Source organism: Gopherus flavomarginatus, chromosome 3 (assembly GCF_025201925.1).
Source record: "Gopherus flavomarginatus isolate rGopFla2 chromosome 3, rGopFla2.mat.asm, whole genome shotgun sequence".
Taxonomy (NCBI): domain Eukaryota; kingdom Metazoa; phylum Chordata; order Testudines; family Testudinidae; genus Gopherus; species Gopherus flavomarginatus.
The window spans coordinates 170,949,264-170,974,086 of NC_066619.1; the positions used below are offsets into that span (position 1 = coordinate 170,949,264).

The 24,823-nt window shown below is 40.7% G+C and overlaps 1 protein-coding gene across 4 annotated transcripts in view; it reads left to right on the top strand.

Annotated features, from left to right (window-relative positions):
- ELOVL6 (ELOVL fatty acid elongase 6) overlaps nucleotides 1-24,823 on the top strand; it is a 125,213-nt gene that overhangs the window by 80,445 nt on the left and 19,945 nt on the right. For 3 of the 4 annotated variants that reach the window (XR_007773147.1, XM_050944067.1, XM_050944070.1), the window contains exon 2: nucleotides 5,910-6,041. Coding sequence is in view for 3 of the 4 variants with exons in the window: in XM_050944067.1 (XP_050800024.1) it covers nucleotides 5,910-6,041 (132 nt within the window). In the remaining variant the exon portion in view is untranslated. Of the gene's footprint in view, nucleotides 1-480; nucleotides 571-5,909; nucleotides 6,042-24,823 lie in introns of those variants that run through there. The other variant, XM_050944068.1, reaches the window with a different exon arrangement.

Below are 24,823 nucleotides of genomic sequence, written 5' to 3' on the forward strand. Positions count from 1 at the left end.
CATCCTCAATGATTCTTCTCATTGTATCCATGAAACTAGAACAAGGTTTTGCTTTGTTGGTATTTCAGAAGTGCAAATGCTAAGGTGATCAGGAATGGTTTCACACCTTTTATATGAAGAGAACTTGCAATTGTAAATTAACACCTTGAAGAAAGCAACATTGCCTGAGTTACCAAGAACAGGCTGCTTGCAAAATGAGCACATACATGTGCTTTATACTGTAAAGTTTCTCAGATCAAATGTAGTTTAAAATAGCCATAACCTTTTTCTATGGAAGGCTGATTCTGACAGAGGAAAAAACACTTAAAAGTATCTTACTTTTCATTTCACCAACAAGAATATTTGGCCTAAAAAACCACTTCAGTATTTTACAGATTATATTTTGGGAGAGGGGGGAGGGGGAGAAGAGGAGGAAGATTTATCACTGGATACCTTTGTCTTGTTTACTTTCTTTTGTTTTCCTACCTTAGGCCAGGTGACTCAGTCTCTCCCTGCCACTTCTTGATACCTGAATTGGCTTTCCTGGAGGCAACACTTCCTGTCTGTGACTGACAAGAAGCAGTGTTTCTGGTGGGATGGATTTTCTCCATCTTTCTTTGTTTCCTTCAGTCTCTGCCTCTCCTTTCTCAATTTTTAGTGCTTTCTGTTTGCTGTTTTCTATCTCCTGGTCTCACTGTACTTTTACTCCCGCTGTTATTACACTTCATTTCTCCTTCCTCTGTTTTCTAACCTTCACTTCCTTCTCTTTTCTGTCAACTTCCTTTGCTCTTTTTCTATAGTCATCATCCTCTCCTTCCCTCCTCCATTTGCCTCCCACTTTTGTCCATCTTCTCCTACAACCCTTTCCCTACTAATTTCCTTTCTGCCATGCTAAGGTTTCCCTTCCTCTGCTGTTGATTTCCAGAAGATCTCCCCCACATTTTCACCTGCAAGTCCACACATTATCTTCCTCCCTCTAGTAACCCCCATGCTGAGCATAGTGCTCTGTACAGCTTTTAGGAAGATTCCTCCAGTCTGACTGTGACACAGGCAATTTTCAGAGGCTTCACAGAGTGCAGAGCACTCAGTACCGACGGTGCTTAATCCCTGATGACTGGAAATGTAGGAAGGTGGAAGAGAACTGTGAGAGGCAGGAACTCCTGCAAAATGTGGGGGACTTGGCAGCCTTGTCTTTCTTTATGACTACTGTGTTATCCCTAGAGAACAGAATTGAAGGAAAACATATGAATGTGCTAATGCTGAAATTATTAGATGTGAGACTTTGCTACTCACTTACTTCTTTGGGTTTTGAGCTTCAAGTCTTAATGTTGCTTTATTGTTCTGTTGTGTTTAGATTGTAATATAAGAATAAAATCCCTGCTGACAATCGTATTACAGTGTCCTAGAACTACTCCAAAACTCTGTCTATAGAATTACTTCTGTGTTACTAGTGTCATGCTGGCCAGAACTATTGCAGTAACATCTGAATAGCATTTGATTACTATTGCTTTATATCTGTTCATTAGCAACTGGACTGAGACTGCCAACATTTCATACAGACCATTATACAAACATTACAAAATAACTTTTGGTCATTACTGATCTTGGCCAGATTTGAACCCATAATATTAGTGTGGAAGGCTCTGCAGCCCAATAACCAATCACCTGTATTACTCTCAGTCCTCTAATACAGTCTCTCTTAAAAAATAGTTATTCCATAAGGGAAAAATAAAAACATTCAGACTGAGAACCATTCACTTTTTCTATCTCAGAAAGAGAGCGGAGGGATACTTTCAATATCCGACTCCTTTGTATACAATACTTGTCATGACCTCAAGGCTGTACTATTGTGCTCCTCTTAATTTAAAACTGTTCTGTACAGTACACATCTCCAATACAGTCAAATTCCCTAGTATTTGTTAGCACCAGTGGGAAGTCTTATACAGATACTGTACCATTTAAATAAGGAAATATGGAACTCATTAAAAAGCTGGTGAAGTGACCTAAAATGTAGCAACTCCAATTAGTGTAATATAATTAAAGTGCTGACCTACTTGGTTAGACGTAACACAAAGCAATAATTTCATGAATAAGAGCCTAAGTGAAATGCCATTTGGGTAAATAAATGTTATCTTGCCCATAAAGGGGGATATTTATGTTTCTTTCCTGACTGTGAACGTTAAGAACAAGCATTGAAACTGCATTATATCTACTTTATTAAGAAAGAAACATGATCCCATATTTCCAAAGGTATTCATCCACATACCTAAATGTGCAGAGAGGCACCTAGTGGGATTTTCAAAAGTGCCTTGGCAGTTATCTATATCTTTAGATACCTAAATAAAAAATTGACCCATAATTACTTCGACGTATTATATATTCCATAGGGATTCATTTAATTTCCTTCTATGACAGGGCATGACTCACCACTGCTACACCTCCTGCTGGCCATCCTGGGAATTAGCTCTGGTTCACTGGTGCACCCTCGTCTAGTGGCATCTCACCACCGTCGCTTCTGCCATCAGGACCCGTGTTGCTCTCAGGACCACAGTGTCCTCTTCTGGACACAGCTCTCCAGCTGTGCCCCACTTGGTTCTCTCCCCCACCCCCATTTGTGGGGGTGCAGCAGTCCTCTGTCCAGCCACTTGCCTCAGTGGCAGGCAGCAGTCCAGGGTCTAGCCACCTTTGTCAGTGGCAACTGGGACCAAAGGGTGTGGGGAGAGGGCCCAGCAGTCACACGCTGCATCACCTCTAACCCCTGCCACCTGTTTCCCTGGGCCATTTCCCCACAGTCCTAGAACCTTCTCTGCCCTTGTATCTGGGCCCCAGTCTGGCAGCAGTCAGCCAAGAGCTCACTCATGCTCCCATAACCCGCCCAGCACTACTCTGACTATGGTGCTGCCTCTTTTCCCTCCTTCAGGAAAGCGAGTCCTCCCTCCTCAAACTCCAGGGAGTGATTGAAGCTTCTCTGTTTAGCAGTCCTTCTTATATGGCCCAGTCTGGCCCTGCCTGGCTATCTCTCTAACCTTCTCCTGATTGGCTGTCTCTGCAAGCCCTTTCCTAAATGGCTGCCTCCTGCACAGCCTCCCCGGCGCTGCTTTACCCCCTCTTCTGCCAGTATGGGGCAGACGCCCATCATACCTCCCTGTGGTGATTCAGCATTAGATACAGAATCAGCAGCTAGAGAAGAACAAATAGAGAGGGTCCTCCGTGCACATTGTTAGATGTCACATTTTTCAGCACTTCCAATACATATTTGTTTATTTATTTTAATATCCCATTGTCTGAGCCTCTGGTTGCATTTACATTAATAGATCATCATTTATAAGACCTTTTAACAACATACTGCCAACAGCTGGAAGAATCAAAAGACAATCCCTCAGATCTTTATTCCATAATGCATCATAAAATACACAAAGTCAAAGCAATTCTTCCCAGACCTTTCCAGAACCATCCTTTAAATCAAACGCTTTTTTTGAGTTGATCTCAGGGAAATGTCTGAGCAAACAAAGAGGCTCTAACACCTTGCTCTTAAGTTCAACAAACTTGAACACTGGTAATGCAGAATAGGGATCAGTTCCAGAGTCATGAACACTCCAGAGAAAATGACTTGCCTCCAGGCCACCCAGAATTCAAACACTGTTATCAAAAACACCTTGGCTGATCTCAGCTCTTAGGAGGGTATGTACATCAGGGAGAGAGACGGATTAAAGCAGCCAGGATGCTCAGCATGCATGGTTTTATAGATTAGCACTGATGCCTAAAACTATATACATAGAGACTCAGATTTTCAAAACTTTCTAGGAGATTTGGATGCCCAGGTGAGGTGTCTGATTCCTCCTCTGTGGGGGCGGGGATTGAAAATCCCACTCAGAAGCAATTACAAAGCCAATAGGATATACAGAGAACAGGTGTAATGTGCTCAATACAGCTTTCGTTGCTAATTAAGCAGGTTGCTGGGTTTTGCACCAGTTGAAGATTCCCTGTTGGGTGGCCCCAGGTAGTGAGCATTACTCTAGTCCAGCCTAGAGATGACGAAGGTATGGATAACTATATGGGCAAGACCATAGCCAAGAAAAAAAGAAAGCAACTCCCTAGACAAGCATAGACGTAAAACAGTGTGATTCCAGTCCAGAACAATTTAGGGTCCAAACAACCCCTGAGGTGTGAACCTCATTGACAAAGGATGAGTATACCCTGTACAGAGGGAGCACACACCACTTCATCCAATTTATTTAGAAGCCCATTGGTGTCACCTCCATCTAGCCTGGAGTGAAATTCAGCCAACTCATCTTCATCAGTGCCTCATCTCCGGGAAGCACAAGGCGGTACCAGCCAGGTCTGATTGGGAAAAAAAGCATAGTGCTAATGATAAACATGCTGTTGTAATTGCCACTCCAGTGGCTCTCAGTCTCACTGTGTTCTTCAAGGGAGGACAGTCCCATGCTTGTCATGAAATCTTTGAGATCCTGAGTCGATGTACGAGTGTTCTTATCCCCAGGGACACTGAAGTTAACGTAGGTAACTCCAGTGCCAGGCCAGACAAGAATATTTTCAGCTGGGGAGGGTGACTTGGGATGCAGCAGAGCTGTCCGTATATCAGCATAACTGTGCATGCAATACTATTAATTGTTTTTTCACTCCAGTTGATGATTTGTTACATGTTGCATTAACTGTATCAAGAGAAACATACTTTTTTAGGGCACATCAAAGTACTATGTTGTCCAAGTCTTAACGTGATGTCTTTGGGCTCACATTGCTATTTAGCTTTCATCATTATATGATATTTATGTTTTGTTTATCACTCATTAAGGCTTAGATGATACTGGCTGACTTTGTAGTACTACAGCAAAGAGCAATCTGCTGCAGCTGGGTATATCTAGTCCATTGATATTTATGATGACTCATTTTCACTTTGTTTGCAATTACACACTTCGTCCAAAAATCTGCTCCTAAATATATAGCTACACAGTTAGGACATTAGTAATGTTGTGCATCATTATTAATTTGGCATATAGACACTTGTTACAAGCCATCGGAATCTCGTGTGTGTGTAGAAAGGGGTCCCAAATGTCATCCTTTTCTGACCTGCTACAGTTGAGCCTCAGTGAATTATAAGAATGAGGTTCAAATGCTGGCTGATGGAAATACATATCCTGATGTATCATTACAGGCATTTTCAAGTGACGCTAGCTTTGTAGTTCAGTTCATTATCAAGGTAGTATATGAACATTTCAGCACACTCATTAGACTTCTCCACAGAGAATAATCCTGCACTGCACTCAAATTGGTTCTCATGAACTATAAAAATCAAAACAATATGACCACTGATTATTAGAACTATTGGCCTCTAGCCAGATGTTCCCATCTTTTAGAAGCCTCTTCAGATTTTATTTTGTTTTGTTAAGATAGTCAAAATTCTTATTTGAGGAAGCAATGAGAGACAAGTGCGTGTTAAGCAAGAAACATGCAGGCAGCACTATATCAATTGAACATGTTAAATGAACCATTAAACCTGATCAGTTGGTTCAGATACGAACTGAACATTGATTTTTAGAACTACATGCATGGCAGAGGACCAAATTGGCCATGCGCCATCTGTTTTTCTTCACTAAAGGAAAACGTTCCTGAGTAGGGGGAGAAATTATCTGCAATACAAGCCAAAGCTTGCAGTATTTACTCAGGAAAGTTTCAATTGAGTCAATTGGAATTTTGCCTTGAGTAGGAACTTCAAGATCTGGATTCATACTCGTGATTTGACTATTCCATTATTCAAATTAGTAGCAGAAGTGTGTTCAAATGGGAATTGTTTTATTTTTAGCAAGGAAAGTGACAAGTTCTTGGCAATCATCTAAAGATGAGAAAACACTGTGTACAACTGATGAATAATAAATATTTTATGGAGATTTTTTTCTTCACTTTTTTTACAGGAAGAAATCTTTTCTGTTTTCAGCTCTATACGCTGCCTTTATATTTGGTGGTCGGCACCTAATGAACAAACGAGCAAAATTTGAACTGAGGAAACCACTAGTGCTCTGGTCCCTGAGCCTTGCAGTCTTCAGGTAGGCCTTTTTTAAACAGCGAGGAATTGTTTGCATTAGTTTATTGTCTGGGTTAAAAGAGATACAGCCATAACAAGAGCATCAAGATGACAAAAAGCTGTACCTGAAGAAGTATTTCTTTAGTTGTATCATTTAATGTCTTTGAGTCCTCCAACCTCCCCTCACCCCAAAATAGTCCTATTTTGCCTGTCACATCACAAGCATCTTAAGAGGAGGAAACTAATAGCCAATCTCTTTAGGAGTAAGGTGGGAAGTGATTAAATCAGAAAATTACTTTGTACTATTGTGACAGCCAAACTTTCCTATTGATCTACATTTATATGGTTGTGTTAGTAGAATCCTTGGGCCATAATTTTGGTCTGTTACCCTGATGTAAATCTGGAACAAGTGCGTTGACATCAGTGGAAGTTACACTGGTGAACTGAGATCAGAATCTTTCCCTCGGGTTATTCCAAGAAAGTGAAATAAAGAATTTGTGAATGCAAAGCAGGATAAGAGGAAGTGGGAAATAATCTTGCTTTGCTGTGACCTACCTCCTCTGAGCTTGAGCTTGCCCCATTCAAATCGGTGGTGAAACACTTACTGAGAGAAAAGACAGGCCATTTGACACCTATTTGACCCAGCTGTGTGTCTGACTGATCTTAATGATAGCTTTCCCCTAATATCCTTTCCAGGTAAACATGGTACCAACTCAGTTCACCAACCACAGTCAGCTAATGTACAGAGAAACTAGGGATTGTGAATTCCAAGTATCACAGATTTTGATGTTTATACGGAACATGTGTTATAATTCACTATGCAGCATGAAAACAATTTGTAAACCAAAATCAAAGGCCACTGATAGCTGCATATATTTCTAACTCCATGAATTATTCATTATAGCAGTTCACAAACCCACGATTCAGGTTTGCAAAGTGAACAGAGGTGTCAGTAGAACACTGTGGCTGGTTTGCAAATTATGTCACAGACGGTTAGTTTGAGGGTTTGTCTTCGCTACAATAAAATGGTGTGGGGTTTTTTGTTTTATTTTTAAATGTTGGCAAGTTTTGACTGACAGTCTAAAACCTAGTTTAGAGAGGGCAAGGTGTACTTTAGATTGACTCAATCAGCCAGCCTGTGCTTGCCTGTCCCTTATCTGCACTAGAGCTTTATAACCTGTTAGTTTGAGCGTGCTAGCTAAGATGCTGTTAAACAGTTATTCCCAAACTCTTTACTAAGGTGACACACCGCTGCATTTTATTTTTTTTTGTAACTCACCATTACGTAGTTACATATATGCACCCTCTGCTCCGGCACTGCAACCCTAATCCCAGCTGGGGGTGCTGAGGGTGGGAGAATGGAGAGCAATCCCACCCCATGCTCACCCCACAGTGGCAGCTCCTGTCCCATGTGGCTGAGCCAGCTTCCCAGTCCAGGTCTGGCCCACTCTCCACTCAGGTTTGGCCCAGCCATCCTTCCATCACTGAGGGACAGACAGGTCAAATTTGAGCAAGTGATATTGCAACCTGGTGCACAAGGTCATAGGGTCATAGACCAAACCTGAATGGCACTGTAACTCCATGCACTAGGTCACAACGCCCAGAGTGGAGAGCCAAGTGCAGCCCCATGGGACAGGAGCCACTGCTCCAGGGTGAGTGCAGGACAGGCTCTACTCCCCTCCCCCCCGTCCTCACCCCAACTCTTGTAGCCTCTTCTTGTGCTAGGCTGGGAGAAGCATGTATTTGCCTAGGCCAGGGCCCAGTGATCAACTGGTTAACCCAGCCCTGTACATGCCAACCAATCTAGAACCATTCTGTGACTCATTGGTGGGTTAGGACCCACTGTTTAGGAAATACTATTCTTAAAATAATGATCTTTTGCCTAGTGAAGACAAGCCTGAGTGTCCTGACTAAATTCTACTCTAAGTTCTTACATTATGTCTATGTATAATTTTCTGATAGCTTCAATTAGCACTGCATTCTCCACCTCCTATCCTACCTGGACCCATAGGGATGCTGGGCACCTGTTAGCATTTGCTGTACTTTATCCCAGAAGTGGCTGAATATCAGTGATGGGTGAACTCGTTCCTAGATGGTATTCAGTTTGTAGATGTTTGTAAAGTGATTTAGGATCCATTTGGATGAAAAATGCACATAATTACAATCCTGTTTCCAATAAAATATAGCCGTTAGTTGGTAGCTGCCTTCTGTAACATTGTGTTAGCTTAATTCCCAATTTGAGAAAGTGTAGTGTGATTTCATAACTGTCTTTGAAAAAGGTCACCAAGATGATTAAAAAAAAAAATTGCATTCAGTGCAGGTTGGCCCCAGGCTGACATGTGTTGAAGTAAATGTATAGTAATGATGACCTGATACCGTTTTTAAGGCTTTTTTTAATTGAGGGTTTCCGAACATAAATAATATACTCCACTCAGGAGAATGAACATCAGAAATGTATTTTACATTTAGTAAATGATCTCAACATGGGGCTAAAACACCCAGAAACTGAAATATGCTAGTCCACTTGGTCAGCGGAGTATCTTGCTACAAGCTATTAAGCCCATGTTCTGTGATTTGCATCAGCCACCTGCAGATTTCTGGGTGAAGTTTTAAGGTGTCGGTTTGACTTCTAAACCTGTAGGTGAGCAGGATCTAACTGCCTACTTCTCTCCATTGCCATGCTGTCTCAATTGAGATCAGCAGAGGCACGTGAGCTGGTACCCCATCAGTGTAAGCAAGAAGAAGCAGTTGTCAGGGCATTCTCTGAGAGGGAAAATTTTCCTTTGGAATTTGCTTCCTCTTCCTTGCGCTCCACCATCTAAATAGCCCAGTTCCAATGACTTTCAGGATACATTGCAAAACTCATCGTTCTTCCTGCATGCTGGAAAGTGCGGAGAGGAACGGGGGTGGGGGCGGTGAGGGGAGACTGCAAAGGTGGGCAGTTGTTGGGTAGGAAGAGAGGTTTGAGTTTTTAAGTTGCCTGGGTTACTGGTGGAGTTTTATTAAAATGTCTGGCTGCCCTTAGGAAGGACCTTTTTTTTTTTTTAAGTTAAGGGTACCTAAAACATATGACTAGATGTCCCTTTTAGCAATCCCATAAGACTATATAAAGACTATATTAATTTTGCTTCAGTAGACACTATTTCAAGGATAGTGGTACTATTAGAGTAAGTTTAAGATGTATGCCCTAGCCTAAGACTAGCTGTAGACTCGAGAGCATCTTAACTATGTGATGCAATTACACTGTATAGGATGAAAGGGGGAGAGGGAGAAAAGAAAATATAACTATACGGTTGATTTTGAGCAGAACACGTTGCGATTTTTCCATTGGAATGGTTTTCTGACAGAAAATGCTGTTTTTGCAAAATTGAAATTTTTCTGCAAAAAATATCAATTTTGCTGAAAAAAATCAGTTTTCCATGGGAGGAAAGATCAAACTGATGGCTTTCCAATTCCAATTTCACTGTCCATCTGTAGGCTTGCCAGGGCTGAGTTTTCGCATATTTAGGCTTGGCAATTCATAGCCTCAGCACCTCTGGGTTTGCTGCATCCATTACGAATGAAAAAAAAATTACTTGAGATCCGGCATCTAATTGCTTGAGCCCCAGCACCTCTTTTATTACAAATTAAGCACTGTGCCCTGCTCTGGGACCACAGAGTCTGAACACCCCAGCTCTCTGCCCTCCACCCGAGGTGCGGGGTGGGCACTGAGCAGCCAGGCTCTTTGCTTCTCTAGCTCCCTGAGCTGCATTGCTCTTGCTCCGCCTCTCCCACAGCTGGTCTAGATGGCTCTTGTCGGTTTCACTTTGTGCTAGATCCTGTTTGTTTCACTGGACAGGAGCTGTCCAGGCAGGCAGCTAGGAAGCAAAACAATTCCATTTTGATTCTCCCAATAGGGATTTTTTCTTGAAATCTGTTCCCATGAAAATGTTCATTTTTCACTTTTTTATCCTAGTCCAGGACTAACTTCCCCTGCTTCTAAAAAAACAACAACACTAAAACACAAATTATTGGGAGCTTAATGAGAGTTCATTAATGTGGTCAAGCGTAAATTTTAGAATAGAAATATAGGGCTGAAAGACACCTTGAGAAGTCATCAATTCTAACCCCTGTGGCGAGGACTAAGTAAACCTAGGTGATCTCTGACAAGCGTTTGTCCAGCCTGTTCTTAAAAGCCTTCAAGGATGGAGATTCCACGACCTCCCTTGGAAGCCTATTCTAGGACTTAACTATCCTTATAGTTAGAAAGTTTTTCCTAATATATAACCTAAATCTTTATTGCTACAGATTAAGCGCATTAGTTTTTGTCCTGCCTTCAGTGGACGTGGAGAACAATTTATCAGCATCCTCTTTATAACAACCCTTAACATATTTGAGGACTGTTATTGGATTCTCCCAAGACTAAACATGCCAATATTTTTAACCTTTCCTCTTAGATTTAGAAAAACCTCTTATCATTTTTGTTGCTCTCTTTTGGACTCTCCAGTTGGTTCACATCTTTCCTAAAGTGTGGTGCCCAGAACAGGACACAGAATACTCCAACTGGGGCCTCACTGGGGCTGAGTGGGATAATTACCTTCCGTGTGTGACATACAGCATTCCTTTTAACACACCCCAGAATGCTATGCACAACTGCATCACATTGCTGACTCATTGAATTTGTGATCCACTATAACCCACCTAATTATTCCCCATTTTCTAGTTGATTTTCTTTCTTCCTAAGGATAGTACATTGCACTTGTCTTGACTGAATTTCATCTTGTTGATTTCAGACCAGTTCTCCAATTTGTCAAGGTCATTTTGAATCCTAATCCTATCTTCCAAAGTGCTAGCAACCCTGCCCAGCTTGGTGCCATCTGTACATTTTATGAGCATTCTTTCCACTTCCTTATCCAAGTCATTAATGAAAATATTGAATGGTACCGGACACAGAACTAATCCTCTGGCACCCCACTAAATGCATCCTCCCAGTTTAACAGCAAACCATTGATAGCCACTTTCTGAATACGGCCTGTCAACCAGTTGTGCACCCACCCTATAGTAATTTCATTTAGCCCACATTTCCCTGGTTTGCTTATGAGAATGTCACATCATGTCAAGCCTTACTAAAATGAAGATATTTCACATTTACTGCTTCCCCCCATCCACTAGGCCAGTAAACCTGTCAATGCCAGTAGCAAGCAGCATTTCTGGAGGGTGAAATTTGACTTGTTTTTTTGTTTGGAAATGTTGCCAGTTTTCAAACATTTCTCTCGTCTATAATGTAGTTTTTGCAGTAAAAATAGTTTTGCAATATCAACAGTTATAACCCCAAAATATTTTTTTCATTTTGAAACAACAAAAACGTGGTTTTTCAAGTGTTTTGCTAAGAATGTAGGCATTTGCTTCCTCTCACAGGCCTATTGACCCAGTTCAAGTGTGAGAGACTTAAGAGTAATTCTTTGGTGCTGTCTAAAATTATTTTAGTCTTATTTCATTCAGCTCTCACAGTTTAATTACATGAGCTGGACGTACTGTACCCATCTCAGTTCTTCGACGAAGTTCCATACGGTTCAGTTTTTGAACCTTTGCTGTTCTTGTTTCCTCTCATTTGGCTGCATAATTTCAGCTACAGGATGAGTAACAATTAACCACTATCATTGTGGTTATGATGCTGGAATAGAGCTTTATTTTTCCATCTCAAATGACCTAAGGAAGCAATTTCTGATTTGATTAGGTGTCTAAGTGGTATTCAGTCTTGGATGTTTGAACACTTCCTGAAGTTAAATTCTGAAAGAACACAGCTAATCTGAGTTGCCAGTTCCTCTAGATAAAGTTACTTTACATCCTGTTACAAAGGTAAAGTTAGGGTCATCTTTGATACTTGTTTCTTAGCTATAATACAACAAAAATGTCATGCCATCTGTGACATTGCACCCCATATGTTTATGGAAATATGTTTATAAGTGTAAATATGATGTAACTGGAATATGCTTTATGCAAAAGGTCTCTTGTAAGGTATCATTACAAACCGTATAATCTACTGAGTGTGTTCATCCTATTTATATGAATGTATCATTCTTGTATCAGAAATTAGGAATATGAAATATAATTCTATTGTCCTCTTGTAGTTATGCAAAGTGTGTACCATTAATGGTGGTTTGGAATCTTGACAGCCCCCATTAACTAGGACAATTGGTTGTAGATGGCTCTGTTTACTTGTAAGCCTTCCTGTATACATGTGTATCAGCAAGTGGGTAATGAAGTCTCACAGAACATGTGAACATGTCAGATACTGGAATCCATCTTTAACCCTGTGCGTTCCCATTTAGAAGTGGCGGGGGGGGGGGGGCAGAGAGAGAAAAGGATTCCCGCCTTGTGCCAAAGCTATAAAAGAGGCTGGAACAGAACAAAGGGGTCCCAGTCATGTGGAATCCCCTGCTTTTCACCTAAGATGCCCGCTGGAACTAACAAGGCCTGTACCAGGGGACAGGTTTGGGCCCAGATTAGGATGGAGTCTAGTCTGTGAAAGAAGCTTATTGGAACATCTCTAAGGGTGAGATTTACCTGTATTCAGTTTCTTAATGTATTAGGCTTAGACTTGCATGTTTTGTTTTATTTTGCTTGGTAACTTACTTTGTTCTGCCTGTTATTACTTGAAACCACTTAAATTCTACTTTTTATTCTTAATAAAATCACTTTTGTTTATTATTGCTCCTGGGGGAGCAAACAGGTGTGCATATCTCTCTATCAGTGTTATAGAGGGCAGACAGTTTATGAGTTTACCCTGTATAAGCTTTATACAGAGTAAAACGGATTTATTTGGGGTTTGGATCCCATTGGGAGCTGGGCATCTGGGTGTTGAAGACAGGAGTACCTGCTGAGCGGTTTTCAGTTAAAGCCTGCAGTTTTGGGGATGTGGTTCAGACCCTGGGACTGTGTTGCAGCAGGCTTGCATTTCTGGCTCAATGAGACAGAGCTCTGGAGTCCCACGCTATCAGGGAAAACGGGCTCAGAGGTAGTTTCAGCACTTTAGGTAACAGTCTCAAGGGAGTCTCTGTGACCGAACCCATCACACCGGCATTTCCAGGACACAGCTGAGCTGTGAACAGTGCTTTCACAGAAGGACCCTGGGTTATTAATTCGTGTTTTCATTATATTTCAGATGGATTATTGCAATTAATTTTTCATAGGTCTTCCAGAATATTTATTGTATATGTTGCACTATTATCTTGAATTGTGCAACTAAAGCTTAGATAGATTAGGTGTATATTTGACCACCTACTCTTCACATGAAGCAGCAACACAGCCTCATTTTCCTTTGACCTCCCTCCTTAAAATGCTATGTACAGGGGAAGAAGTGACATAATTGCTCCTACTGCCACCAAGGGCTTGTCCTCACCACAACTTTTTATCATGTTATTACATGCTAGGTAATAAACACAATTATGACATAGCTGGCATCACAGAGACTTGATGGGATAATATGCTTGACTGTATATTGGTATAGAAGGGTACAGCTTTCTGAGGAAGAACAGGCAGGGGGAAAAGGGGATGAGGTGTTGCCTTATATATTAAAAATATATACACTTTCTGCTGAACAGGCCTCAAAAGATTATCCTTATAGCATTTCATTGGAACAAATGCTGACAACTCTTTAAACTGTTATGCCTCAGCAAATCCAACAGTTGGTTTATGAACGAGCCTGTTAATTTAGTAATCTCAAACAGTGAGTTCTAGTGAAATGAGGAGGAGAGGAGCAACAGCAGGACCTGGAGCTAGAGATCTGTGTATTTATCTGTAAGCTACAAGTTTGTTTAGAAAAGCAGTTCATCTTCCTTTATCTGCAATGTTCCATTCAGGGTTTTCTCTAACTTGCTGTTAGATTGCAAATGTATGTATTGTTTACTAACTGCAGACCAAATCCTGAGAGCTGGACTTCCACTTAAGTCAATAGAAGTTCTGCCAAAGTAAAGACTTAAAATTAAGTAAGAATCTGTGGCCCTGGCCCTGTAATTGCCATTCATTTTATGGCACTGAGCAGTTCATTATAGCCATATTATAACTTTTAGCTTCTTTAAGCCTCCTTTAATCTGTCAAATACTAATCTTTCCTTGTAATTTAGGTTTTGCTACATTTGTTTGCTGACTGTTTTACAGTTTTAGTGATCACTAGTCCTCTTCGGTTGATGTAATTCCCTAGTAAATCTTTTACTTTATTACTTTTATAGCATTATTTGGCTAGGGTAATTTTAAACTCCTGGATACCTACATTTCAGTGCTAAGTATTCCAGTTGCTATAACAACTTGATATATTTGATCCGGTAAGAATCTTAAAATTATCCTGCAGAGATAGGTATTCCTCTTTTTTGGATTACTGTTCAAATCTCCAGAATATTACAGTTATTCTGAAATTTTCTTGAGATAATATTGGGAGCCTAAAATAGTTTCAGTAATAATGCAGGAACTGAGCAAAAATGCCCCTGAAGCATTCATTAAGGATTACTTAAGAGATATGTTATGCTTATGAATTCCTTTAGGGCTGCTTTAGAAATCCTTAAGTGGATTCCTTAATTCTTATAAGATTTCTTGCCAAACACTAGGTTTAAGCTGAAAATTGAATATTTTTTTAAATAATTTAGCCATAGTCCAAACTTGTTAACATGAATATTGTGGAACTAAGAAATGTTTCTTGATAAGGTTGTCCGCTTCACAAGAAATTATTTTAAGAGTTCTGGGAAGTCAGTGGGGCGTACACAGAAGTTCAGTTATTTTTGTGGATGGATTAGTGAGTTTTTATTTGTAAAACAATAGATTCACTAAATAAATATCGCTTCATCAAGATGCCTATCACCCATATCAGAAATCCAGTAAACAGTTTCAGTTGACAGCACACATGCAAGACTATTATTTCCTTGCTTATACAGAAAGAATCAATGGTATGAAACTGTTGATTAGTTTCTACAGGACTATTTGGAAGTTTCGTAGGGACTGCCAGATGAAAAGTTAACAGTGGAAAAGATTAATAAATGTTTTTTCCCTCCTGGAGAACAGTTAGTTATTCTTCATTGGAATAGGGTTAAGCTGATGTCCCAATAAGCAAATGATGTTGTCTTTTGTATCTAAAGAGAGATGAATGACCAAAGCTAGTCTCCAGCATGATGGTTGCTGCTGTTTCATCTCCTAGCCAGAAGCTGCCAGGCCTTCAGTAACCAGTGAATGGTCTCTTTGGTGGACCCTTATTTTCTCTCTGGAGTGGCACTCCCATTCTGTTTCCACCAATTTCCACATCTGGTGAAAAGAATATAAGCAAGGATTTAATCATGTCACTTATTTCTTTGGTGGTTGCTTTTTAAATTGGTGAAGTTCTTTTCAGCAATTCAGAAAGCTTCATTTTATTGATCGTTGATGTGCTGTGCTCCATGGGATTGGCTGAATGTTGGAATAAAGTAGCTAATCCCTGTCATAATGAGGGTAGATTTGGGGCATCAAATTGCATTCCTTGGAGAAGGAACTAAGGTTCTACGAGAACAAACTGGAAGGTAAAGTAGCTGGGATAGAAGTCCTATTTACGTGTAAAAAAATCAATCCAAGTGGTAGCCGCAGCAGCTGGCAGAGATATTGGGTTTTATCACTTTAGTGATGAGCAGTGGATGGATTTTATTCTACTGCAGCATGAATGTGATTTTAAAGTCTCCAGAGGGACAGCGTTCATTGATTCTCAGCATTTAGGACCAATGGGAGATGCTGTTGTTTGGATGTGCTTAATGAGATCTCCTGGCACTTGAAGGAATAGGTTAGGCATGATGTTTTCCGATTCCGTTAATGCCAGGGACAGAGAGACAGGTTCTGGGGATGTGGTGGGTCGTAACTGAAAATTCCATTGACTGAAGTTGGGCATGTAAGTGTCGTCGCATTCTTGGTTAGAATCAAGTGAGACTCTCTGAGCTGTCAGATAAATAGTATTGATAAAAGTAATTGGGGATGGCATTTAGTTAAGGCAGAGGACTGGTAGTTAAGACATCTGGGTTCTGGGCCTGTTCTGCCGCAGACTTCTGTTGTCATGTAAAGCAAGCTACAGAGATCTCTCTGGGCCAGATTTAGTGGCTGCAACTTCAGTGAGGCTGCAGTTGTATCAGCTTACGTCAGCAGTAAATTTGGCTCCCAGTGCATCAGTGTCCCACTTTGTAACTTTCCTCTCCCCGCCATCCCAGGGTGGACTGAGGATTCAATCATTCATATTTGGGAAGTACTTTGAGACCTTGGGACATGAGGTTCCTACAGCAGTGAAATTTATTATGTTTCTTCCTCTCCTACCTGCACTCTGTCATCCCATCTCCCCAAGAATTCACCCTCCACTTAACAGCACTTCTTCCTTCCCATTTTTCCTCTTTATCCTTCCAGCTCTGTCTCTTCCTTTCTTTTAGTCTCTTATCCCTTCCCCTGTCCTTTCTTCACTTTGCCCCAGTTTGCCTTTGTATTATTATTTCGCCCCACCCCCGCATGCTGAATTTTTATTTCTTGCCTAGGGTTAAGCCAGACCACAGCAGTTTTTTCATGAAGATTTTGTTAAATAAATGTGTACATCTTGGACTAGATTATGCTCAGGTCTGCACAGATTCTCAAAGGAGTTGTGTTGCCCCCCAACCTCTCCTGGCACAGGGATCAGGATCAATCCAGCTCTTTATATTGTGGGATTTTTCAAAAGCACCTGAGGTGCCTATTGATTTAAATGGGAGCTAGGCAGCAAGGTGCTTTTGAAAATACCAGTAGGCCCCTATCTGCATCCCTGTGTGTCTAAATAGCTTTAAAAATCTGGCCCTGAATCCTCTCTACAGCACCCAGCAGAGCTGTTCTCATATCGCACCTTGGGAAAGGCATAGCAGGGATTACTCCAGCTTGCATTCCACTGGTGCCCCTGGAGCTACAATACCTGCTTAAGGCACATTGCCTACATGGGAAAGACCATGCCCAATCGAGGCCTGTGTCTCCATATGTTGACATCTGTTCTCATCACTAAAAAGATTTTTCTTAAACTTTCCTGCAGTTCCCTGCTTATTAATGTTTTACATTCAAAGTATAAAATTTAGATTCATGATCATTACTCTTTATTTGTATTACTCTAGGACCTAGAGGCTCCAACTAGAGACCAGACCCACTGTGCTAGGCACTGTACATTCACACACAATAAGAGACAGTCCCAGCCTCAAAGAGCCTGTCATTTAAATAGGTGAGACAGACAAAAAGGAAAAGAAAGGAAGCATTATTATCCCCATTTTACTGATGGTTATCCAGGCCAGTGAATTAGTGTATGCATATTCAGAATGTACATATAGCTCCATGTTTTTGAGAAGGTCAGAGTAAGCTCTAATAACTCGTAATTGATAGATTTGTTTGTAGGTTGTAGATGTGGTTCTGTTCTATCTGTAGAAGAATGGAAAAGAGTGGGACTGAAAAATTCCTAGGTTAAAGCACTCTGTATGCAGGCAGAGATAGGAGATTTGGAGTCCGATCCTGCAAAGGGCTGAATATACTCCATTCCCATTCATGCTGATGGAAGTTGAGGGCTGTTAGTATGCCACACTGAAAATTTGAACAAATTTATATAGATCTCTAGGTTTGAAAACTTTTGTCTATAGTAAATAAAAATGAAATATGTTATAATCACTAGGCTTTCAGTTGGGTTGTTAAGGGTTCTTTAAATACTTACGACCACTTCATTAGTCCTTCCTTACTTTTACGTGGCATGGAACTTGGATTGTATACTAGAAATACAGCTCTCTCATTTAAATTCTGTAAACATGAGCCACGTTATACTTCCATTTGGGAAGTGGATGGAGGTGCCTAGGCTATAAAAGTAGGGAGAGGAGACCTGAAGAGAGGTGAGAGTGACCCAAATAAATATTTTGCATAACTTATTCTGGAAAACATTAGACAAATCTTTTCTCACAGTGCTAATTTACTCTGTTCTCACTTTATGTCCAGTAACTGAAGAGCAATATCTCACTTTTTATACACACACACAGCGCAAACAAACCCTCAGGTGGGAAAGTAACAGCCACCCACAGACACTTTTACTTATCTATTGATATATATGCAATTGCCAGTGCATGCTTAGTAGAGCCATGTAAAGTATTTGCACAAAATTCTAAATCATTCTGAACTTCCTGGGTTCGCTTTTTGTTCCAAATCGAAAGCCGAATCACATTAACTGAAAAACGTACAAAGGAGCCTTTTGAGACCTCATGGGTCAGTTGTTTGTTTTGCTCTCAAATGCATGATTTCAGTGGGTATTTTTAAAGAAGGGACCAAGTCATCAGATTCTACTGAATAGAGCTTTGAGATTTTGAGTAGAATCAAACCTAAAGCTTAAAGTGCATGTGAACTTATCCACAGTGAAAGAAAAAAAAATAATAATAGTAATTCTGTGTCAACGCTAGTGATGAAAACTATAAGGCTTAGCACAGCTTTTGCATCATATACTCTGTGAACTTTCGCATTGGCGGGCTGAACAAAAATAAGTTCCCATTCTTGTTTAAACAGTATTAGATGAACGTAAATATTCCTAGGCATTAGAGCTTAACAGGCACATATTTAAAAGGTTTAGATGCACAGTACCCTAACCACTAGGCTATGGGATATTCTGATGGGGGAGGGGCTCCTGCCTCCCTCAGTCTCGCCTGTTGAAGCTGTTCCACTGTGTATAAATAATTAAAAAGTCCGTGGGCCCAAGAGAGAGAGAAAGCAAGCATGTGAATGACGCTATAGCTTGGTGATTAGAGCACTCACCTAGGTGGTGGGAGACCCAGGATCCAGTCCCCTGGTGCCAGTGACTCTTTAATTATTTATCTAAAGTGGAGCAGCTTCAGGTAGAGATAATGGGGGGCTTAATAAACTATCCCATAGCCCAGTGGTTAGGGCACTCACCTGATAGGTTTCAAATCCCTTCTCTCCTTAAGGTGGAGGGAGAATTTGAACTGGGGGACTCCCCCATCCCAGGTGAGTACCCTAACCACTGGGCTTAAAGTTGAGGGAAGTTCTTCTTGCCTCCTGTTTAGCTTGTATGTGGGGCCTGATCTTCTAGGTGGCCTCTGAGCACACTTTCTGGATTAGGCCCTGCAGGCAAGTTAGGCAGAGAAATGTATGTATTTTTTCAGATCATGCATTGCACTGGAACTTAGGCATCCAGATGCCTAGAGAGAGGCTGTAGTGCACGTGCGTGGAGGCAGAAACATAGGCACCAATGGAGCTGTTACTATAAAAACTGTAGGTGATGAGTGAGTTTAGAATGCCTATAGCATTCTATGCCTGCCCCACTGCATAGTGAGTCCAGGGGAAAGAGTTGAAGAAAGACAGTTATTGAATTTTTGGAAGACTTCTGCTGCTCCTATATTGCATTTTTGCTAAATTGGTAGATTTTCAGCTGTGTTCTTGTTCCTAAGACCCTGCACATTTGTAAACTTCCCTAGAGCTCTGTGTGTCAGCACAGATATTTAGGCCTTGAAGTTTTTGCCAGGACATCACATGAGCAGGTAATGAAAATGTGATCTAAAGAGGTGTAATAACAGCTCCTGTATCCTTAAAATATTTATCCTGAAGGGTAGTAATGCATCTCTTGGAATTCAGATGGAGGATTTGGGGCTTGTAAGTTGAGAAGTATTTACAGAAAACCTTTACAAGTGAAATGTTATTGAAGGATGCAGTGAGTTAGATTCCTGCCTGCATACTGCCTGCTAATGGACTGTATTTATGCACTAATTCAATAGTATAAGCCCTTCTAACTGATATAAAGTAGAGCACAAAGCCCCTTTTGCTTGTCTCAAACAGATCTAGGAAGGATGGTCTAGAGGATAGGGCACTGAACTAGGACTCGAGACCTGGATTCAGAGCCTGGCTCAGTCACTGACCTCCTTAAAAGTCACTTAAACTATCTTGTGTCTCAGTTCTCTATCTGTAAGATGAGAATAATACTTTGCCATCTCATAGAGGTGCTGTGTGGCAGAAACCATTAATGATTGTGAGATGCTCAGATACTGTAGAGGTGAGGGTCATAGAAGTACCAGAACACATGGTAACAAAATCAGGGTGGGGGGGAGCTAGACTTGAGTTCAAATAATTCCAGAAGTCAGAATTTAGAGTAGCTTAGAGGCTGATGCTTGGCGACGGTCTCTTTATATAGAAGATGTCTGAGATGGAACCAAAGGCATTATTGGCGAGAATACCACTGTGACAGCCTGCTCGTAGATAACTACTTATGGAGCAACCCAAAAGGGAGGTGATAGTTCTCTTGAAGGAGAAAGTAATTAAGGACATTGAAGTCAATGGTAATTGGGACAAAATACAACATGGTTTTACAAAAGGTAGATTGTGCCAAACCAACCTGATCTCCTTCTTTGAGAAGGTAACAGATTTTTTAGACTAAGGAAATGCAGTCGATCTAATTTACCTTGATTTCAGTAAGGCATTTGATACGGTTCCACATGGGGAATTACTAGTTAAATTGGAAAAGATGGGGATCAATATGAAAATTGAAAAGTGGATAAGGAACTGGTTAAAGGGGAGACTACAACGGGTCGTACTGAAAGGTGAACTGTCAGGCTGGAAGGAGGTTACTAGTGGAGTTCCTCAGGGATCAGTTTTGGGACCAATCTTATTTAATCTCTTTATTACTGACCTTGGCACAAAAAGTGGGAATGTGCTAATAAAGTTTGCAGATGACGCAAAGCTGGGAGATATTGCTAACACAGAGAAGGACCGGGATATCATACAGGAAGATCTGGATGACCTTGTAAATTGGAGTAATAGTAATAGGATGAAATTTAATAGTGAAAAGTGCAAGGTCATGCATTTAGGGATTAACAACAAGAATTTTAGTTATAAATTGGGGACACATCAGTTAGAAGTAACAGAGGAGGAGAAGGACCTCAGAGTATTGGTTGATCATAGGATGACTATGAGCCACCAATGTGATATGGCCGTTAAAAAAGCTAATGTAGTTTTAGGATGCATCAGGCGAGGTATTTCCAGCAAAGATAAGGAGGTGTTAGTACCATTATACAAGGCACTGGTGAGGCCTCATCTGGAATACTGTGTGCAGTTCTGGTCTCCTGTGTTTGGAAGGATGAATTCAAACTGGAACAGGTACAGAGAAGGGCTACTAGGATGATCTAAAGAATGGAAAACCTATCTTATGAAAGGAGACTCAAAGAGCTTGGCTTGTTTAGCCTAACCAAAAGAAGGCTGAGGGGGGATATGATTGTTCTTTATAAATATATCAGAGGGATAAATATTAGGGAGGGAGAGGAATTATTTAAGCTTAGTACCAATGTGGACACAAGAACAAATGGATATAAACTCGACACTAGGAAGTTTAGACTTGAAATTAGACGAAGGTTTCTAACCATTAGAGGAGTGAAGTTCCAAGGGGAGTAGTGGGGCCAAAAGACATATCTGGCTTTAAGACTAAGCTTGATAAGTTTATGGAGGGGATGGTGTGATGGGATAGCCTAATTCTGGCAATTAATTTGGCAATTGATATTTGATTATCAGCAGGTAAGTATGCCCAGTGGTCTGTGATGGGATGTTAGATGGGGTGGGATCTGAGATACTACAGAGAATTCTTTCCTGGGTGCTGGCTAGTGAGTCTTGCCCACATGCTCAGGGTTTAACTGATTACCATATTTGAGGTTGGGAAGGAATTTTCCTCCAGGGCAGATTGGCAGAGGCCCTGGAGGTTTTTCGCCTTCCTCTGCAGCATGGGGCATGGGTCACTTGCTGGAGGATTGTCACTGCAGCTTGTGGTCTTCAAACTACAATTTGAGGACTTCGATAACTCAGACTTAGGCTAAGGGTTTGCTACAGGAGTGGATGGGTGAGATTGTGTGGCCTGCGTTGTGCAGGACGTCAGACTAGATGATCATAATGGTCTCTTCCGACCTTAGAGTCTATGAGTCTATGAGTCTTAACTATGGGCCTCAGAGTAGTGAGACCAGTGGGTGAGGAAATATCTTTTATTGGATCAACTTCTATTGGTGTGAGAGACATGGTTTTGAGCTTACACGGAGCTCTTCTTCAGGTCTGGGAAAGGAACTCAGTGTTACATCTAAATACAAGTTGGAACAGACTGTTTAGCATAAGTAGTTAACACATATTGCAACGGACCATTCTAGGTGAAGGGGCCTGTTAATGCCCCTCCAATCATGGGAAGAGGAAAGGGAGACTGGGGTTGATGGGTGGGGGGGAAGTGGCTTAATGATTGTTGAAATAAATCCAGTATTTCTATTCAGTCCATTATTTTTAGTGTCTAGCAAAATTATGAATTTAAGCTCCAAGGCTCGTCTTTTGAAGGTGGTGTGCAGGTTTCCCTTGAGAATGAAGACCGAGAGGTCAAATATAGAGTGATTGCTTTGTGCACACTCTCATTCTTGGATCTTGTTTAAAAGAAACCAGATACAATTTGATCAGCCCAGCATTCCAAAAATTCAGAGAGACATCTTATTTGAAAGCTACGTTTTTATCAGTTGCAGTCAAACCTTGTTTATCAAAATGAGATGGGGGAAGTGAAAATAATGAGGATAAGCAGGGTTTGGGATAAGATGAAGGCTTTTCTATATATCTAAGACACAATTCAGAATAAAAATCAGTTTGACTCTGAATTTTTGGATAACTAGAATCAGGTTAAATAAGGTTTGCCTGTACTCTTTGGGTCAGTGTTTTGACTCATGCACCTGGCAGCCAACATAATGCCGAAGAGTGCTATCCTTATGTGGCACTGGCAAGGTATGAGCCTGTTGTCAGACTACAAACCCATTTCTGTCCTCTTTTCCAGCTGGAGTTGGACAACATGCCAAATTGTCATGTCTGTTTTTGCAGTGCAGACACCTCTCCATTAATCATTGAAATGAGATTGGTTAATTCCACATAGGTCACTAGACAACCATAAGGTAGTAATAGCTTTCAGCCATTATTAACCCACTCCAAATTTTAACTGGTTACCAAGAAATCAGTAACATAGCCTCTTGTGAAGATTAGAGAGTCAAGGTAGGTGAGGTAATATCTGTTACTGGACCAACTTCTGTTATTGGGACTGACATGGTTACAACAACACTGCATATCTCATGGTAGCGGACACAAAACTTCAATTTAAAGCAATGGCTTGATGCAAGATCATGCTTATACAGTCACGGATATACAAACAGCAATACCACAGTCCTTAGATTAGAGAGTCAAGGTAGGTGAGGTAATATCTGTTACTGGACCAACTTCTGTTATTGGGACTGACATGGTTACAACAACACTGCATATCTCATGGTAGCGGACACAAAACTTCAATTTAAAGCAATGGCTTGATGCAAGATCATGCTTATACAGTCACGGATATACAAACAGCAATACCACAGTCCTTACGTTTGTTTAAAGCAGGAATAATTCCACTGAAGACATGGAGCTACGCTTGGGTAAAATCATTAGGTAAAAGCAAGATCAGAAGCATGCCTAAAGTCACATTACTGTTCCCACTGGCCAGCTAAGGAAAATTTGTTGAAGCTGTGAAAAGATGAATTATTACTTGTTGTCAATAGGAGAATCCATTCCTTCTGAAAAATCCAATATTACTTATGTGACATCCAAAGTGTGCATAAGTAGCTGTGCTCAACAAGACTAAGAAGGCCAGCCTCTTCCCCACTGCAAAGCTGTGCACCTGTGGAAGAGTGTGGATGTCTTCATTTAAGGAAACAAATGGTAGAGTAAGACATGATTAAATTTAAAAAGGGAAATAACAGCTTCAGCAAATCTGTCCAGTCTGCAAGTACCCAGTAGTACCCTGTGTGCTATCAAGTGTAGCAAAGTTATTACTGACTCTGGTTAATTGTTCTATTCCTTTGCAACTTGAATTCATTTACACATTCATTGGTAATAACAAGTGTTTGTGAGAAACAATGTAGATATGTGCCAGTTTACTCTTCAGGAATACATAACTGAGGGAAAGTATAATCGGGGTTATACTGCTCATTCATCCTTTGTTTCCATATATCAGGTAGTTCATATTCATAGAAAATCTAGCAGGTCCTATCCCTGCAAGTGAATGGAATTCCAATTCAGCAGGAGGACTGTTGACAAATGTTACATGATGTCCTGGTGAATTCTTCCTTCAGATGAACAAATGGACACAATATGGGCTTTTAAAACAATACATTTTAAATAAGTGTCCAATAAATATTAAAAAAAAAATAGAATGTTGATCCTAGAATTTTACTCAATACCACCACATACTTGTGTGCTGGACAGAAAAAAATCCTTTAAAACAAAAGTTTGACCAAATGAAAAAGAGAAACATATTTGTTGTGAATAATAGTTTCTCTTTCAAACAAGCTTTAACGCGCACACGGTCCCTTCTTTGACGAACATTCTAGAGCCATCAACAGCTGAAATTAACACGAGTTCTCATGCTGATGGATAGCTTGACAGTTGGGAAAAATGCCCCAGTTGCAGATGATCCTAGTCTCGCAAACCTTAAATGACACGGCTTTTGTACATCACAACCCTTGCTTGAAGTGTCAGGTTGGTTGGAACTTGGAAGCTGCAAGGTGTACTTGGAATAAACCCTCCGTACTGCCATATAGCTGCAGGTTTTTCACAAAATAAAAATTTTTGAAAATTCAAAACAAAACAAAACAAAATGTAAAATTTTTGAGTGTTTTAAATTTTGTTTAAAGTTTCAGGTTTTTAAATTGTGTTTTTAAATCATGTGTAAATTTAAAGTTTTTTACTCAGCTCTCTCTTGTACACAGCACTGTCTAAACTCCCATAGGTCTGCCCCAGCATAAGC